Raw genomic sequence first — 18860 nt, 5'->3', positions numbered from 1 at the left:
CATGGCCATCCACTCCTATTGCCTATAGTTTAGGAGTGGGCATATGTTCCAGCTGTGAACAATGAAAGGATGGGATACTGCTTTGAGGGCCACCTAGGAAAAGTTTTTTTCAGGCAAAAAAGTCATACGTGGGGAAGCAGCTGGATTTTGCCATATCTGAATGTGCAGACTAAAACTCAAGCAGCCATCTACCTGGTGACTATGAGGGTAGCTAGCCAAGGTCAAAGTCACCACATAGATAATGGAAGAACGGAAAGAGAAAAGGAACATGGGTTCTTGATGACATTCTCCAGTCAGTGGATTAACTAATCCTGGAGCAGCTCTATTTCACGTCTACTTGTTTAGTGAGATTTAAAAAAAATCTCTAGGTGAGGAGGGTTTTCTGTTACTTATAGCAAAGAGATTCCTAACTGACATTGTAGCCAGCTAATTTTAGGGAGTTAGGTAGATGTGATGGTTGGAACTAGTGCCCAGTACTTGGCTCAGGTGACTGGGTTGATGGAGATACCATCACAGAGACTGGAAATAAAAGAGGAGTGTGTGGGTTTCTGGTAGAATGACTAATTACTCCTTTCTTCTATTTAGCAAAAAGGTGAGCACATTCATTAGGAATTGCTTATAGCTAGTAAATGTATAAAAGAAAGGAGAGATCATGTATATGCAGAGTGCTAAGAGGACACAGACGAGCGGTCCTATTCTACTGGTGGAGGCAATGGTGGGACTGGGAATACTTCCAAGGGAGCCTGAATTAACAGATGCTACTGCTTAATGCAAACCAGAGATCATTATCTAGTCAGGAAGCTGAAACGTAAGAAGAACATCCCATAATTAGCATTTAGACAGAATTTGACTATAATTTATTGTTGGCTCCAGCTGTTCAATGTCCAAGTTGCCTTATTTAAAGATAGCCAACCTGAACAGCAATTAGAAGAGCAAATTGTTTAATTTTTAACCCTGTAAATAGCAATGAGTGATAATACAAATTCCAAAAGAGTTAAAGAACATTTACTTACCTTTGCATAAGTTTTTCCACCTTTTAATTCCTGCCAAAGATAGAAAATACTATAAGGTTATCACATGATTAAAAATTTAAAATTAAATATATGTCAAATAATTCTGGGTTTTTCATGTCAAATAATTCTGAAGTAGAGATTTACATGCTGGCAAATATAGATAGTATAAGTCTAATGATCTTATATCCAACTATTTGGATGCCCCGCCCCGCCGCAAATAACCAGAATTTTTATTTAGAATTTAACTTAAATCTGAAAGTGACAAATGGTAAGAAGACAAGTTAATATTTAATCTCTTTGCTGAAGAAATTGCCAAAAGGGTCCTAGACACATTGCAAGAACCCGAATCACTAAAGAAAAGTTAAATTACTTACTTAGTTAAGCATATTAACACATTGTAGAAAGATTTTAACAAGAGTTAAAACCCCTGCCAGAGACAACCAGTTATCAATTTTTAGAAGGTATCCAACAGACACTCCATGCATACGTATGCATATGTATATATTCTTTTACAGAAATGATAGCGTACTACACACGCTGTTCTATCTATGCCTTACTGTTTACTGTTTCCATATATATATATATATATATATATATATATATATATATATATACACACATATATATATGGTGGTGTTCCGTGTTAGTATAGGAGAAACCCTCTTATCTAATGTGAACAATGGCAAGAGTGAGAAATACAAAATAATATATAGATGTCTTACCATTTTAATTTAAAATATAGAACTGTACATTGATTTGTCAAATCTCTGGATTCAGGCTGTCACACAAATGTGAGAATAAGTGTAAAACACTTAGAACAATGCCTAGTACACAGTATATGCTGTTTAAGTGTTTGCGATTATAATTAGGGCCAAACTTCTCTCTCCCCACCCACTGTTGGAAACGGGTTTGCTGGATGGAGCTGTCTCTTATCTTTATTCCATAAACCAGATACATGAGGCATTATCTACCATTTCTATCATTAAAGTGGTGAATTTAAATAAGCTGAGAAGCAATCTATGGTAAATTCTATTATTCATGAATATTTGCTGCCCCTTCCCTTCTGTGCCCCATTGAGGCTGGTGTGGCCGTGCCACCAGATCTACCCCATTAAGAATTATCGAATTTTTCTTATTAGGTCATTGTCATATTCCCTTAATAGCACCCTTTGTTAAATAAAGCAAAACAAAACTTACTCCGATGATCCTTGTCTCTTCTACCATTCTTTTCTTTGTTCCCCTCTGTAACTAAACTACTCAAAAGACTTAATTTGCAGAATCCCACTCTCTATTCAATCATTCCAACTGGCTTTTGTCCTCATTTTCTCACTGTAGTGGCTCTTAAGATTACCAATGATCTTTTTTATTAAAGCCAAAGGTTCTGTCTTCATCTTACTTAATCTCTCAATAGCATTTGAAAGGCTTGCCCACTCCATCTCCTTGCTTTTATCATTTTCTCTAAACTTCCATGGTGCCACAATTGCCTGGTTTTACTCCTGCCTCATTGGCTGCTCCTTCTCAGTCTCCTTTGCTGGACCTAGCCCTGTACTCAACCTCTGTAGAAAGAATGCTAGTTGTACCCCAATTATCCATTCTACCCCTCTCCACGTAACAGAATCCTCTATTTTGAGCTGGACACCTGGCTACCGAAAATAATGATGTTTTCTACCTTCCTCCTGTGCTACGGCAATATGACTACGATCTGACCAAAGGCATGTAAGTGGTATGTATGCCTTCTTGCTCCTTTCCTGAACCCGCTAAGAGTAATTTATACTACATCTACGTGTGGGTGCGATCCAGGATTTGCCCAAGGGCCTCTTGTCTTCTCTCTACACTTTCTCGCTGGGTGATCCCATTCAGGTCTACGGCTCTAAATAAAAACCGTATGCTGATGACTCTCAAATATCTCCCTACTCTGAACTTCTCCTCCGAGTGCCAGATTAGTATTTTAAAATGCCGACTTGACATCTCCACTTGGTGTCTCAGACACCTCAAATTTAACATCACCAAAAGAGGCCGACTGATCTCTGCTTATCTGTCCCCAATTATTCCACTTTGAATGTTTGCCATTTCAAGAAATAGCATAATCAGCTACCTAAAGCTCAGGCAAAAGCGTTGAGTTATCCTCAGTTCTTCTTTTTCCCTCATTTGCTACATCCAATCCATTAGTGGGGGGTTTATCTCCAAAATCCATCCTGAGTCATGACACCTCTACTGTTAATAACTCCATGCCAAAACAAGCATTCCTCACCTGAACTGTCCCAAACACCTAAGTGGTCTCTGCAATTCATCCTCCATGCTTCAGCAGAAGTGATCTTAAAAGATCATGTCTCTCATTAAAATCCTCAAATGGATTCCAATTATAATTAGAATAAAATCTAAACTCATCACCATGGCCTGTAAGGCACCACCTGACCTAGTGCCTCCAATCTTATCACCAAGAACTTGCCCTCTCCATGTTTTCCAGGCTGGCCTTCTGTCACTTAAACATGTCAGGTTTGCTATTTGTCCTAAATGGGGTTCACAGGACTTTTGAATCTATAGCTTGATATTTTTCATCAGTCTTAGAAGAGTCTCAGCCACAATCTCTCTCCTCTCCTTCTAGGGCTCCAATTACATAAATGTTAGATCTTTATACCGTTTCCCATGTCTTACACTCTTCTATATATTCCACCCTTTTGCTATAATTTATTCTGCATATTTTCTTGTCTTATTTTCCAGTTTACCAAAGCTCTCTTCAGTTATGGTATACTTGCTATTAAATCTGTCTGATGAGATTATCTTCACTTCTTCAGCTTTATATTTTAGTTATTATATTTTTCAGTTCTAGAATTCAATCTGCTTCTTTTTTTATAGTTTCTAGTTCTTTAATGAAATTCCCCATATTGTTCACTAATTATGGTTATTGAAAAAGTTTGCCTTTGATCTTCCAAATCTGTATCTTCTATGGGTCTGTTTTTATTACCTATTTTCCTTTTGATTGTGGGTCATGTAGTCATGTCACTTGGTACGCTTGGTACTTTTTATGCATGACAACTTGAAGAAATAATTTGAAGCTCAGAGTAATGTTACTTTCCTTCCGAAAAGATATATATATATTTGCTTCTGGTAAGTAGTAAAGTAGGGGCAGATCATCTTCATCCAAGCAGGGACTGAGCTGATTGGAAGCTGAGTTTCAGTCTTTATAAGGGCCAATCTATATCCATTATATTCCCCCTTCTAGGTTGAAAATGTTAGGGAGTCCCAGTGAAAAGCTTGGGGTATTTATCAAGGCACCTTCTGCTGATGGGCCTGGGAATACAGTACTTGTCCCTTTAGTCCTGTAAAATTGCTGGAATCTCAGCTCAGCTTCTTAGCCTCTCAGTCATTGTTTTCGGCTCAGCCTCTCCATTTTTTTTTTTTTTTTTTTTTTAAGGAGGGCACAGCTCAAAGTGGCCCATACAGGGATTGAACTGGCAACCCTGCTGTTAGTAGCAACGTGCGCTAACCAACTGAGCTAACCAGCCACCCTTGGCTCAGCTTCTTAACCATTGCTTGAAAATTAACAAATGCTTCAAGGGTAAAATTAATAAGAAATCTCAGGCTCACCTCTTTACACTTCCCTTGTCTTTGATGCTAAGCCTCTCAAATCCTTACTGCCTTGGCAACTTCTGATTCCTTCACGCAGTCATTTTTAATAATTTGTCTAGCTTTTCTGGTTGTTCTTGGAGGGAGTGGTGGTCTGTAACAAGCTAATCCATTCATTTCAGAAGCATAAATCCCCAGGGTTATTATAATCTTAGGGCCTGCTATGGATGGAATTGTAGGCCTCCCTCACAAAAAGGTATGCTGAAATATTAACCCCTAGTACCTCAGAATGTGACTCTATTTGGAAATAGACTCTTTATGTAGGTAATCTAGTTAGAATGAGGTCCTAATCCAATATGACTGGTGTCCTTATAAAAAAGGGAAGATTTGAATATAGAGGCAGACACACACACAGGGAAGATGATGCGAAGACACACAGGAAGACAGCCACGGAACTGGAATCAGAAAGTAGAATGTTTGGGGGCAGGAACTCATTCCAAGTCACTGCTGTTCTTTTAGTGCCTAGAATAGTAGCTGGCACATTGTAGGACCTCACATATTTGTTGACTGGTGATTGACTGCTTCCTTGTGGCTCAGACAACAAGAGTATATTGTCAGACTTTTTGATCTTTGTCAAATTTATAGGTTAAAAAATGGTATCTTATTTGTAGTTTTAATATACATAAGTGAGACTGAGTAACTTTTTATATGCTTAAGCTATTTTTCTTTTTGTGAAATGTCTATACTGTCCCTTGCCTATTTAACTATAGGGTTGCGGATCTTTTAATTTATAACTTCAGATTCTTCATCATATTTGTCGTAGTAATTTAAATTATTGCTGCAAGTGTGAAGTAAAATTACCATATTATTCAAGAACCTTACCTCACTATCACTATACATAGTTTATTTGAAGGTGCTCTTTCCATATTAAGAAAATTAGGCCTTTGATGTGATTTGCAGATATTTTCCCCTAATTTATGACTTTGCTTAAGGTTATTTTCTTTTCAATTCAGAATATGTTTATATAGTTAAGCTTACTAATTTTTCTTTATGGGATCTTATGTTTATTCTCATGTGGTTTTCTCTTCTTTCTCAGTGGTTAAGAGACGACAAGACTGGAGCAACTCCTTCTAAAGATGGGCACCACGTCGGAAAAGGGCAGAGCTGCCCTACCAGCCCTGGATCCTTGGCTACTATCCAAGACAGACATGAACTTCTATCTTACTTATTAAGTCACTGTACATTTGGGTGTCTGCGTCAGAAGCTTATTATATGTGCCCTAATACACCAAACCATCGTAATATGAGGAACTGGTTTATTTCAGATGAACAAGTCCTACCTTAAATAGCAAAAAATTTAGTTTTTATAAACACAGACTCTGAGTTTCTTTCCCCCCTTCTTCCGCCTCCCACACCCACTCTGGTTCAGCCGTGGTTTCTCAGTCTAGTTGTGTAGGGCACAGCTCCCTGGCCCATTATAAGCCTGGCTGATATTATGAGCCTTGCGCTCCCCCAGGCTGAGGCAGTTGGTCGCCAGTCGCCCGCTCACACCACAGCTCTCTCTGGCCGCCGGCCACTCACGCTGGCTGCCGGTCACGCATGCTGGCCATGGCCACTCATGGCAGCACACAGCAGCCTGCGGCAACACCCAGCTTCCCACTGCAGCTCATGCCAACCTCCAGCTGCTCACGGCAGCCCAGCTCCAGGGAGAGCTGTTGTTCACAGTCTTAGCTGTAGAGGGCGCAGCTCACTGGCCCATGTGGGAAACGAACCGGCGCTCCAACCACCTGAGCCATCGGGCTGGCCCCGAGTTTCTTTAATTAGCAGTTGTTCCTTATTCTAAACTGGTTATATGGTTTTTCTTAAAATTCAAAGACTGATCATCTTTCAAAAATCATGATGAGAACACCATTTAGAAAAGGTTTCAATGTAAGAGCCATATTGAGCAGCAATTAAGGTAGAAAGGGAAGTTAGGATGCTTTACTTATACCTCGGTTATCCCTTACAATTTCTTGAGGAAGTAATTATTATTATACCATTATTTGGATGAGAAGACTGATTTTTTAAAAATCAGGAGAATTGCCTAAGGTCTCACAGTTAAGTGGTATTTCTAGGATTCAAATCCAGGTCGTATAATACCATATACTCTTTCACTGCACTACGCTTCCTTTTAGGAAGCGTCTATTCAATTATTGCTGCTCCAAATATGACTATTTTAGGGGTCTATTTTCATTTAAGGCTTAAAACTCTCTCTCTCTTATATATATACATTATATATATATATATATATATATATACACTATATATACATTTTATATATATACATACATTATATATACATATATGTTACATTTTAACTGAGTAGATTAAGCAATATAAGAGAATATGAAATACAGCTACACACATAACAGTGCTAACAGTTCACTCAAAGCAGAACAAGAAAGCTAAAATATGCACATAACTTTTTATCTCATATAGAAGGATGCAAGACTGGAGTGGAAAAGAACAAAGCAAGGGACTCCTGATTTTCATTTTAAGTCCTTCTCTATTTAATTTTTGAACATGTATATGAATTACTTTGGTAATTTTTAAAATGTATATAAAATGTAAAACATAAAAATGTACATTTTAACGCCAGCTGTTTAATTCACCAGTACTGGTGACTAATGGATCCCTCTTTTTCACCCCCTAAAAAGGCAGGATCACATATTTACATATAATTAAGTTGAAACATATGATTAAGTTTCCACTTCTGTACATTACTGATAATATGCCTCAACCTATATAAAAGAAAACATGGACTTGGAATTAGAAAGATTTGTGTTTGAGTCCTTTGCCATTTATTAGCTATGTGAATTTAGGTGAGTAACAGCCTCTCTGAGCCTGAGTTGTCCTCAGAATTGAAAAAAAACAAAAAAAACCCCACCTATTTTCAGGGTTGTTATTAGACCTAATGCCTAACAAAAAGGAACTTAATGAATAGCAGGATATAGATATACAGAGCCCCCAAAATAACACAAATAAGGTTAATACTTTTATGCATAGTGACAATGAGATTAAGATCCTTGAATATCTTAATTTATAACTTCGGATTCTTCACCATATTGGTCATGTAATTTACATTTTTGCTGCAAGTGTGAAATGAAATTACATGTAACAGTTTGAAGGATAAAGCAGAGCTAAATAAAGTGAGTCTGTGACTATGGAACTAATTATGGTTTCTGAAAGGGGAGAAGTAAGAGGCTATTTTTATACCTTCCTCACAGATACCCTGTAGATACAAGGATCTAGGATGCCTGTGGTGGCACTCGCACTCATTTTGCACATAAATGAGAACTTCTTCCTCCAATGAACACAGTTTGCTTGCACCACCTCCCTGAAGGAAAAGAAAATAAAAAGAACCAGTTAATTAACTATTATTGATGACATATTTAAAAAGTACACACTCTTTCACTCGTCTATAATGCGAAAGTGATATATAAAAAGCCAGTATTCAGAAACAGTGAAAACATGAAGAAAACAAATTCTTAACAATGTGATCTGAAAATCTTTGAAGCTTTTAATTATCCACAGAAACTGAAAAAAAGTGAATTTACTTACCAATTGAAGCTTCACTATTCATTCAGTCAACATACAATAATACATGTTTACTTTAGAGTGTTGGGTATGTTTCTAGAGGTTTAAAATACGAAGATGAGAATGACAGCCTTCCTAACCTTGAAAGGCTTATGGTCCAGTTAGTGAAAGAGACAGAAATATAAACAAATAGTTCTTCTAAAATGAGCTACTGCCATAGCTTTACTCCTGTTCCAGCCATAACAGCAACAGCAGTGACCATTTACTGACAGTGTACCACATCCTATTTAATCTCACAACAATGCTAGGAGGTAGCCATTTTGTAGATAAAGAAAATGAAGCACAAGGAGGGAAGTTAATTCAAGGTCACTGAGGGAGAAAGTAGCAGAACTAGCATTCAAACCAGGTCCTTTTAACCCACAAGCTTACTTGTTCACCAAAGAATATCTATATTTCTCTAGTACCCAGGCCTTTGTATGTGCTGTCCCCTACACTGTTCCCTGTAAGTATAGGGGGCTTAGCTTTAGAAAAGAAGGATAACTATTCCTCTAACATAGGAAGAAATGAAAGACAATGGGGGAAAATAAAGAGAAAGTTGGAGAAAGCAAAGGGAGAGGCAAGAAAGCCCAGGCTGAATAGTTTTGATTTTCTTAGGAAAGTAATAGGTGAGGTTACTTCTATAGAATGACAGAGGCTGATGGCTGATTTGAAAACTTAAAGGCTGATGACAGTCAGAAACAACTGAAGTGGAGGATGTGACAGGGCATCAACCTGTAGTTGTCTCGGTGAAAAAAATGAATTTGTATTAAAACCAGTCAGTTTGGTTTCATGGATTTGTCCATCAGTATACAGAAATCCAGAACAAAAATTGCAAACACAAGTATCATTTAAAAATCAAGTATATGTTTGCATGTGGTATGTACATGTGTATTTATATACATATAAATGGACGCACAAATGGGAGCCAAGGGCATATAATTTATCACAGGTTTCACTGTGATAACTTTAGCCTTTTTATTTTTTTCATTAGGAATCTTCAGGTGATTTAATAAATTATGATGCGAAGAGAATGTATTTATCTTCGTAGGAGAATTTCCCTTGAAATTCAGCAAGGGTGCAATTTATTTGTATGGTCACAATACAGGCAGAATGAGTAATTGGCAAAGGATGGATGTGGACGTATTTATCAGGCCACGTGAGGCACCCCCAGTAAGATGAGCAGTAACTAACCTGTACACTCAAAAATAAACGGTTTTTAAAAAAATCAGTGAACAATGAAAATAACAAAGAGAAAAAAATAGAACAGATTTTTTTTTCTTAAATTGTTGCTTCCTCTCAACATGTCTTGGCCTCCAGCCTTGACAGAGGCATCAGCCGTGGCCTGTGGAGCTCCCCACAAAAGGTGTGCAGGAATACTGATGTGCTGGACCTTTCAGGAGCACGCTATGCCTCGAGGCACTCGGTTGTTCCTGTCGCTCAGACCACTGATGTATGATCAGGAACCAGAGACAACATTAAAACAAACAAACAAACAAACACTTATTTTACTTTTCTTTTAAATTACATAAAAAGTTCTAGTTAAAGATGGCAGGTTGAGTGCTCCCTCCCCCATAGCTTCTATTTTATTTTTAAGTTATTCTCTCACAAAGACAAAGAGAACCAGAGAGGAGACCAAAATAAGTGGCCTGGGATGGACAAATGATAACTGACTTTAGCAAACCGAAGAAAGCTGAACCTTCAGCTGGTAACGGTGAAAGCCAAGAGCAGGAATCTTAAATTGGTGTTGAAGCAGAACGAAGGAGGGACAAAAGGCAGAAGGGCTGGCTGAAAACTGTTTCAGAAACAGTCCCTCATATCCTCTCCCTGACTCCTGCAGAAGACTGAGACTCGTTCTCCTGACCAGGTAAAACAGAGGGATTGGTATTAGAAAAGACATGTTAGTAAGGGCATATTGGGGAGGCTGAGGGTGGTGAAAGAGCACCTACTGAATGCTGAGACCTCCAACCTTCTTCCCTAAACTGGCTTCTCGGAATATATTCCTCAACATGGGGGAAGAACATTCTCTGGGGAAATCCAACCAGCCCCAGAGAAAAGATCTAATGGGGTGGATGTTGAGGGTTCCCAACAAGATGGCTCAGCCAGCTCGATCTACAGTAAAACCCTGAGTCAAAAAACACTCTCCACGTGTACAAAGCTTCTAAGGAACTTGAAATACCTCGTAGTTAAATATGGGCAGACACTTGAGGATAGCCCTTTAAGTATAAAAGACAGAGACTGAAATGAATAGCAAAAAGGCAACTTGAACAAAATAGTCTATGCTGGAGGAAGAAAAAAGATTACCAGAGAGACAGAAATGGCTATTTCATTTAGCAGAAAGGAGGACATAAGAAACATTAGAATAGACACAAGTCAAACAGAGAACAGAAAATCAACAGAGAAAAATAACAAAAATAAGGGTTGGGTTTTTGAAAACAGAAACATAATCAACAAACCCTTATCTAAGCTAAGAAAAAAAGAAAGGAGACAAAATTGGAAATCAAAGAGGCAACATTACAATGGATGCTTCATAAATAAAAAGAATTTTAAGGGACTATTACGAACAAATTGGACAACCTAGAAGAAATCAATAAATTCCTAGAAAGACACAACTTACCAAAACTGAATCGAAAATAGTTGAACTTACAGAAGTATACAGTAGATGGTGGCTGCCAGAGGCTGGGACGTGGGGGAAGGAGGAAGATGCTGGTCATAGCGTACAAAATTCAAAATTACGCAAAGAGGAGTAAGTTCTGGAGATGTGATGTACAGCAGGGTGACCTTAGCTGACACACTGTATTGTATATTTGAAATTTCCTGAGAGTAGCTCTTAAGTGATCTCACTAGAAAAAAAAAGTTAACTATGTGAGGTGAGGGATATGCTAATTAGCCTGATTGTGGTGGTCATTTCACAATGTGTACATATATCAAGACATCAAGTTGTACACCTTAAATACACAAAATTAATTTGCCAATTATACCTTAATAAAGCTAAAAAAAAGAAAATTATCGTAGGGATAAAATGCTTTGGAACCTACTGTACATATTTTTCACGACCTGTTTAGCCCCACCCAGTGAAGTCGCAAAAAGCTCAGACCCACTTGCTGAGGAGAAGACACTACGCAGACACATGAATACTGCCTCCCGAGTGTTGACTGACGTATCAGCTAGGACTCCGGAATAGGTTCTTCTGTGACAGGAAGGAGGTCTAATGAGCCAAGAGATCGGCTGGAATGAACGAGGGCTATGAAAACTGTCCATTAATTAACTCACAATAAAGGTCCTTATTTGGAGAAGAAACCTAGAAACGATGCATGCAGAACACATGAGCTCAGCATGACATTCTGGACGAGCCACTGCCAATCACAGTTAAACACTCAGTGTTTGTTGACTGAATAAATGTCACGCATGGGCCACAAGTGAACAGTCCCAGCTACCCATTCTGGCCTACGTTACTTCCACCCCCTTTCCTCTGTCTGGCGCCACGACCCTAAGTCGGTCCCTCATAGATCTTCCCTGGAATTTGGTAACAGTCTCCTGAATGGTCCTTGCTCAAATCTACCTTCTTCATTGCTACCGGAGTGGCAATATAAATTTGGTAACGTCATGCCTCTGTCTAAAATCCTTCACCGCTTCCCCCTATCTCAGAGCATTTGGTCCAATCTTCTTAACATGGCATCTCCGTGATTCGGCCCCTGCCTACCTTTAGTCTCATCTCTTTCTGTCTTATCCTGCAATTCCCCATTTGTATCACAGTATTTCTCATTTGTATGCCTTTGTTCATGTTTTCTTTCCCTCGTATTTCCTCTACTCTTCTTTTCAACTTCCCATATTTGCCTTTTAACTCCTTTAGTTTAGCCATTACCAACTCTAAGAATCTTTCCCAACTCAGCCTTTACGTCAAAGCCTGGTCTGCCTCGATTCCCTGAATACCTCAGTGTTCCTAGAGAACTGCCATCCAGGGAAGGGGCTGGCCCCGTCCTAGAGAACTGCCATCCAGGGAAGGGGCTGGCCCCGTCCTAGAGAACTGCCATCCAGGGAAGGGGCTGGCGCCCTCCTAGAGAACTGCCATCCAGGGAAGGGCTGGCAAGAACTGGCTGAGTTGGCTTCCTCCTTCATTCCATTCAGTCCTCATCCCCCCAGGACGAGGTCCTAATTTCTTCTTCCCTGCCTTGCTTGAGGCAGATTCTTCTATGATTACACATATTTCAAATGAACCAACAGTGTAAATGAATTTTAAAAATTTATAAGCTTAAAAAATCGTTGACTATGGCCTTTCCTAGTAAGAACTCAAGCAGAAATAGGTGTGTTAATTTAAATAATCTTTTAGATTTTGTAATGGCAAAAAATAATAGCCCTGGAGTATTAAACAACTTCTCTAAATGAAAAAAAAAATGTTTCTGTGCCTAAGGAAATTAATTACTCAGAATTTTTTGTGATAATCTTTAGTGTTTACACACACACACACACACAGCTGTTAGAAGGCTGTCCAAAGTATACACACAAACAAAAAAAGTGGCTGAGTTGGTTCATGACAGTTTGTTATACTGATGGGTTACCATGGAAACAAACTCAGACTACTTGGCAACTGAGACAAAAGTCACATTAGTAAATGCTTTCCGTTACATGAGTCATTAATTTCCTATGAGTTTTATATGGTTGCTTAACCACTTTCAAGAAACAAAGCAACAGAATATGATTTGTGTTGATACTGTGGAAAGCCAAGTATTTCTAAGATAAAATGATAAAGTTGCTGATTGTGAAATACATAAGCAGAGGACTTAAAGGAAGATAAATGTTGCTATGGCCACTGTTTATGCTTTGAAAGAGTCAAAGAAAATCCAAAAAGTCTTTAAAAAAAAAAAATAAAATAAAATGAAAACTATGGATCCATTTTTTTGTTACTACTTAGTTACTGTACTAGCAAACTGTATTAATATTCTAAGAATAACTTGCATATGTATACTCTAGCACATATTTAAAATTATGCTATGGCTTGGTAATTAAAGATATTTTAAACTTTTTAGAAATGGTGATTAAAAAAAAAACTGCTATGAGGAATGCAAACTGTTTTGCCAGACAACATTACTGCCCGGAGGTGAAGAGCTTCTGTTCAGAGCTAGTCTGTTTAGGTTCAAATCCTGCCTCTGCCAATTGCCACATTCTCTAACCTCCCGGCATTTCCGTTTCCTCCTCTGTGAAACAGGGATGCTAACAGTACCTACACTTCATGGGAACTTTGGGAAACCAAGTGACAGTACCTGGCTTATAGTGGATCTCAATAATAAATGTTAGAAGTTATTATCAAGGATATAAACAGTTCTAAGTCCACTTACATTTGCTGGACTTTCTTCAGAGAGAAGTAAGGGTTAAATTTACAAGTAGACAATTTTCTTTGACATTAATCTATTTTATAAAGGACTGCTTACTGAGAAAAATGAACCTTTTGGAATTGAGGCAAACACAAGTTTTTAAGGCTCCAAAGATAAATTAGCTCTAACTGTGACTTTTAATTACAATATTAAGGATAAATGGCTTTCACACATCCCAGAGGTATTTTTGGCTTAAGGTCACTGGGTGGACAGCACCATCTACTATCATTCAGTGGAAAACATTTGAACACAAGAAGATTTTCTTTCATTCATGCAGTTTGCTGATGGTGTTAGACAGTGAGGGAAGGGAAAACCCAGTTTTGGACGTTTTTGAGTTTGAGGAGCCTTGAGAGTCCCTCATCTGGAAATGCCCAGCAAACAGACAGAGGCATAGAGACCTAGGACTCAAAGGAGAGCACAGGGATAGACACAAATGTGAACGTCTTTGAGGCCATGGGAATGGATGAGGCCAGTCAGGGAGAGTGCGCAGAGTAGGAAGGGAAGAGCGCTGAGTGTGAACTCTAGGGAACACGGTGAGATACAGCAGAGGGAGGGAGGCAGGCAAAGGAGATAAAGGATCAACAGAGAGTCAAAGGAGATCACGTAACCACGGAAAACCAAGGGAAAAGATTTTTAAGAAGGAAGTTGCTCAACAATATCAAAGTGGGAGAGGGGTCAGGTAAGATAAAGATTAAAATGAAGTCACTGATAACATTGGTAAGTGTAGTTTTAGTGAAAAGGTGGGGGTAGAAGACAGACTACTATGGGAAATGGAGATAGAGAACACAGACAATTGATTTCAAGTATTTTAGTAATAAAGTGGAGAAAATCAGGGTGGCAGCAGATGGGGATATGGGGTGGGGGGAGGATTTCATTTGAACACGCAAGAGACTTAAGCATGCTTTAGTGCTGATAGGAAAGAATCAATAAAGAGAAGAAGTCAAAAGATTTGACAGGGTGTGAATGATGGTGCCAGAGGGGACCCACCCCTGAGAATGTCAGAGGGGATGGGATCCAGACAACAGGTGGGGGGGGGGTCTGGCCTTGGACAAGAGAAGGGGCTCCTCTTGCATCATAAGGAGGGGAAGCAAAAATGACATGTTCTAATGCAGGTAAGTTTGTCAACAGGCCACTTTTCATTGCCCAGACTGTTCTAATGAAAAATTTCATATAAACAACACAGTACACTTGGCATACAAAAGTTTGCTGAATACTTGCTTGTTAATAATCTGCTCTATATATTACAAAAAATCTTTGTAGCCTCACTCAAGAACGGCTGTCATTCGTTGACTTAGCAGGTGTCGTAATGAAAAATTTCATTTAAAGTAGGCAAAATTATGTGCTTTTTTATAGTACCATAATAGACTAGTTAATAATTTTTATGGGGCAAAATGTTTAAACTAAAAATATGAACTTACGTTTACCTAAAGAGTCATGAATTAAATTCCCTCATATCTAGACTTAGATCATTCTTTCTATATACTTTTCAATCACATTTCTAAACATTTAATACAAACAATTAGAATACTATAAAAAAGGGAGATTAGTACCCAGTTCAGCTATCAGTTAACATATAGTTTTCTATTCATAACTTTTCAGCTTAATGGCCAGTGAAAGGAAAGCAGGATGGTATAATGGAAAGAGCAAAGGACAGAGTTAAGATGTTGTCTATTATAAGCTATGTAAGTGACTTTGAATTAGTCATTTACCCTGTCGGGGCCTCAATTTCCTCATCTAGAACAGCAGTGTTGAACTAGAGCTACGTAGCATAAAATTTCATGATTCCATGTATCAAAATAAATATTTTTGACAAAAATATTTTATCATCCTAGAAAATTAATTTATTTTGCTGCAACTATACGTATTTTACATAGCATCACTTCCCTACTTTCCAGAAAGGGCAGTATAGATGAAGAAAACACAATAAAAAATGAAATAATAGGGAAAAAAAATCCTAATCTAAGAAAAGACCTACTAAAAATGTAATACACATTACAGTATAGTCTAGGATTATTTAATGAAAAGAAAACTACACAAAACTTCCTAATCTCCATAATGTAAAAATCCTTCAAGAATATAGGAAATGAAAATCAGGTTACGTACATAGGAATGCAAATGTGTTCTCCATAACTCTTAAAAACAAAGGGGCAAGGGACTCATTTTACAGAACTCAGAAGCTGATGTGAATTATGGATTCTATACCACGCCCAAACTATGCACTGTGTTGAAATAAAATACATATTCTCTCAGATACTCAAGGACAAAACACAACAGAACAAAACAAAGCAAAAAACTATCACCAAGGTACACTATCTGAATAAGACACTTGAAGAATCGGGCAAGAACAAGAATGAATTAAGTTAGATCTTAAGAACAGTAACAGAAAAGAAGGGCAAGAAACCAAGGGTTACCTGTTCTTTCAAAAATACTTTATTTTTGAACAAAAGGATGTTTCTGTCTTTTCTGAATAATCTAAAAGCATGTGTGAAAGTAACAGTTGTAAACAGTTTCTATATCATATATTCAATTAGTTTCCAGATCAAGAAATGTATGGCTCCTTTATCTGTAGACTAAAAGCCAAGTTCAACTACATATTCAACCCTCCACAGTCTTCCCCTAACCTCTCGGATTTGATCCCCTATGATTTACCTTTGCTGACCTTTCACTAACCTGAATTATCCACTATTCCCCATACAGGCACTATGTCCCCGCACGCCCGCCTTCATGCTGCTCTGCCTTCATCCCTTTCATTGGGATGCCCTCCCAGTGCTGCCTATACTTTACCCACCATCCGGCATCTTCCACATGGTATAATGGCACGGGAATAAACTTGGGACTCAGAAGACCTGAGCTCAAGTCTAATTTCAACCCTCAATGATGATGAACAAATTACTTTCCCCTGTGTTAGTTTCCTCTTTCATGAAATGTTTTGTAGCCATCTACAAATTGATAAACATGTTGCTTGAATCTATAAAATGGTATCAAAACTTACTTAAGGGGTAGTTTGAAAATGAAATGATATAATATACAGAGGGTGCCAAAAAATGTATACACATTTTAAGAAAGGAAAACTGTATTAAAATTGTAATACTCAACATATACTGATAACAAAAGATGAATACAAGTCACGTCTGACTTCTGCAATTACAAGAGGTGCTCCAAGTGGTTACCATCAGTGTCTAGACATTTCTGATTATGGCAAACTACGGCTTGAGCAACGTTGACCAAAGTGTCCACTTGTATACATTTTTTTGGCACCCCTGGTATATATCACTGTGTAAACCACAAGGTGTTATGAATCAAAACTTCACTGAAAAGCTTTCTCTATGATACATTTCCCGAGCCCTGGGGTAAAATTATTCTTGCTCCTATAAAATCCTGGGACATTTTATATGCACATTTGGAGTTGCCTTGCAAATGAAAGATTCTGCGAGCAAGAGAAATGAGACTTCAATGAAGTTTTGCTGAGTGTTATGAAAGTACTTTTCACTGGTATAATCACTGAAAGGGAACTGAATCTATGGTATCAGAGAGTGTTTTCTGGTACAGGGATAGGAAGTAGGGAATCCCAAAGAGCATGTACAAGCCACCAAGTCCTACCTGGAGGCACAGATAAGGAGGAACCGACTGCAGAATTTCACATTCTTAACCTTGAGAGCGAAACGAGTGGAATATGACAACATAGCACAAAGAGTATTACAAACTACTGTGAAGACTCTAATTGGCTGTCTCGGTTACCCTTAAAAGAATGACAATGATATAATGACAAGGAAAATCTCATGCAAATAAAGTAAATTGAAGTCAAAAGCATGGCAGGCAACACAGTCTTGTGAGCCCTACTTTGAATGGACGTCTGGGGAAGAGACTGGAAGAAACCTGTGCAGCAGTGAAAGGATGAAATTATGGGGGATTGTATAGAAAAAGGACTGTACTGAGCATACATGTTGGCATATTTCTTGAGTGGCACAGATCAGCTATGGTAGCTCCTGCTGACTTTGATCACAGTCAGTGTAAGCTGGATGTTTACGTGGCACAAATGCATTACTCGACATGTCTGATACCTTTCCTCACACAGATCTAAATAAACCCCTGTGGGAGCAGAGTAAGTAGGGGAGTTAGAGAAATTGCAATAAATATTTAAAATAACTTCTCCATTATTTTGTATGCTGGTTTTATACGGGTTACCTTAGCAAAAATAGCTCTCAGACTGCATTTTGTTTAGTACCAGTACTAATTTAGTTTCTCAAATTAGGAAATGGCAAGTACCAATACTGCAATTATTAATTACTGAATTCCTGGTTGTTTCAGGGAGGTTTACACTTTATTAGTACAATGAAAGAGTTACAAATGTGTATTATCTGTATTACTAACTTAATAATTGAGTTTATTTTTCTGTATTAGAAATGTGTTAATAGAAATTATAAAGATAATTTATGGTTGCTTATAAAAGGTACTTTACTAATTTAACCTACAGGCAAAATTTTGGAAGCAATTACCTTCTTTTGCAGGGACTATGAATGATCTTTCCTTTTTCCCCCCCCTTTCTTCCCCCACCACCCGCCTCGTTCAAGCTGTTGTTTGCAGCCTCCGGGTGCTCAGCCCAGCTTCAGGGAGAGCCTTTGTTTACAATCTTAGCTGTACAGAGTGCAGCTCACTGGCCCATGTGGGAATCAAACCTGACACCTGGGTGTTAGGAGCACGGTGCTCCAACCACCAGAGCCACTGGGCCGGCCCTGAATGATCTTTTCTAACTACCTTCCTGAGGCTGTGATTTCTAAAACTGTTGCTGCCTTGTACACAGAGGAAACAGTGATGTCCACAGGACAGTCCCAGTAAGATATTCATTTGAGCTTTCTGGAAATAATTCCTTAACCATAAGGAATGACCAAAACAGGGAGACCTTGATGTCTAGGATGATACACAGAGGTGACACTTTTAAAACTACAATACCTTATGAGATCCTAACTTGGCCTCAAAAGGTAACAACAGAAGACAGAATGTTAGTAACCATGTTAGACATCAGTACTAGAGAATTCCCAGCAATTGCTCTTGAAATGTGGTTGCAGTCTGTGTGAGCAGGAAATATATAATTTTTGGCTGGAAAGCAAATGCCAATAAATGAGTTCATTCTGCTGTTATGCTAGTGATGACTCACTACAATGAAATGAAGCAAACATGTAAACTCCAAAATCAGTACTATGGGTAGTTCTTCATTTCATTAAGATAAAGTCCTGGGTGTAAGCGAGTTTCTAAGTCACAAAGCTTGGAAATACCATTTGATTAGGAAAAGCCTGAGTT

General features: G+C 38.3%; 1 protein-coding gene across 1 annotated transcript in view; it reads right to left on the bottom strand.

Annotated features, from left to right (window-relative positions):
* EEIG2 (EEIG family member 2) overlaps positions 1 to 18860 on the bottom strand; it is a 66444-nt gene that overhangs the window by 32205 nt on the left and 15379 nt on the right. The window contains exons 2-3 of the mRNA XM_033093831.1: positions 7834 to 7954; positions 1014 to 1043 (exon numbers count right to left, since the gene is read on the bottom strand). Of these exons, the coding sequence (XP_032949722.1) occupies positions 1014 to 1043; positions 7834 to 7954 (151 nt within the window). The remainder of the gene's footprint in view (positions 1 to 1013; positions 1044 to 7833; positions 7955 to 18860) is intronic.

The sequence above is a fragment of the Rhinolophus ferrumequinum genome, chromosome 22 (assembly GCF_004115265.2).
Source record: "Rhinolophus ferrumequinum isolate MPI-CBG mRhiFer1 chromosome 22, mRhiFer1_v1.p, whole genome shotgun sequence".
Lineage (NCBI taxonomy): Eukaryota > Metazoa > Chordata > Mammalia > Chiroptera > Rhinolophidae > Rhinolophus > Rhinolophus ferrumequinum.
This window is presented reverse-complemented; position numbering and strand designations above follow the sequence as displayed.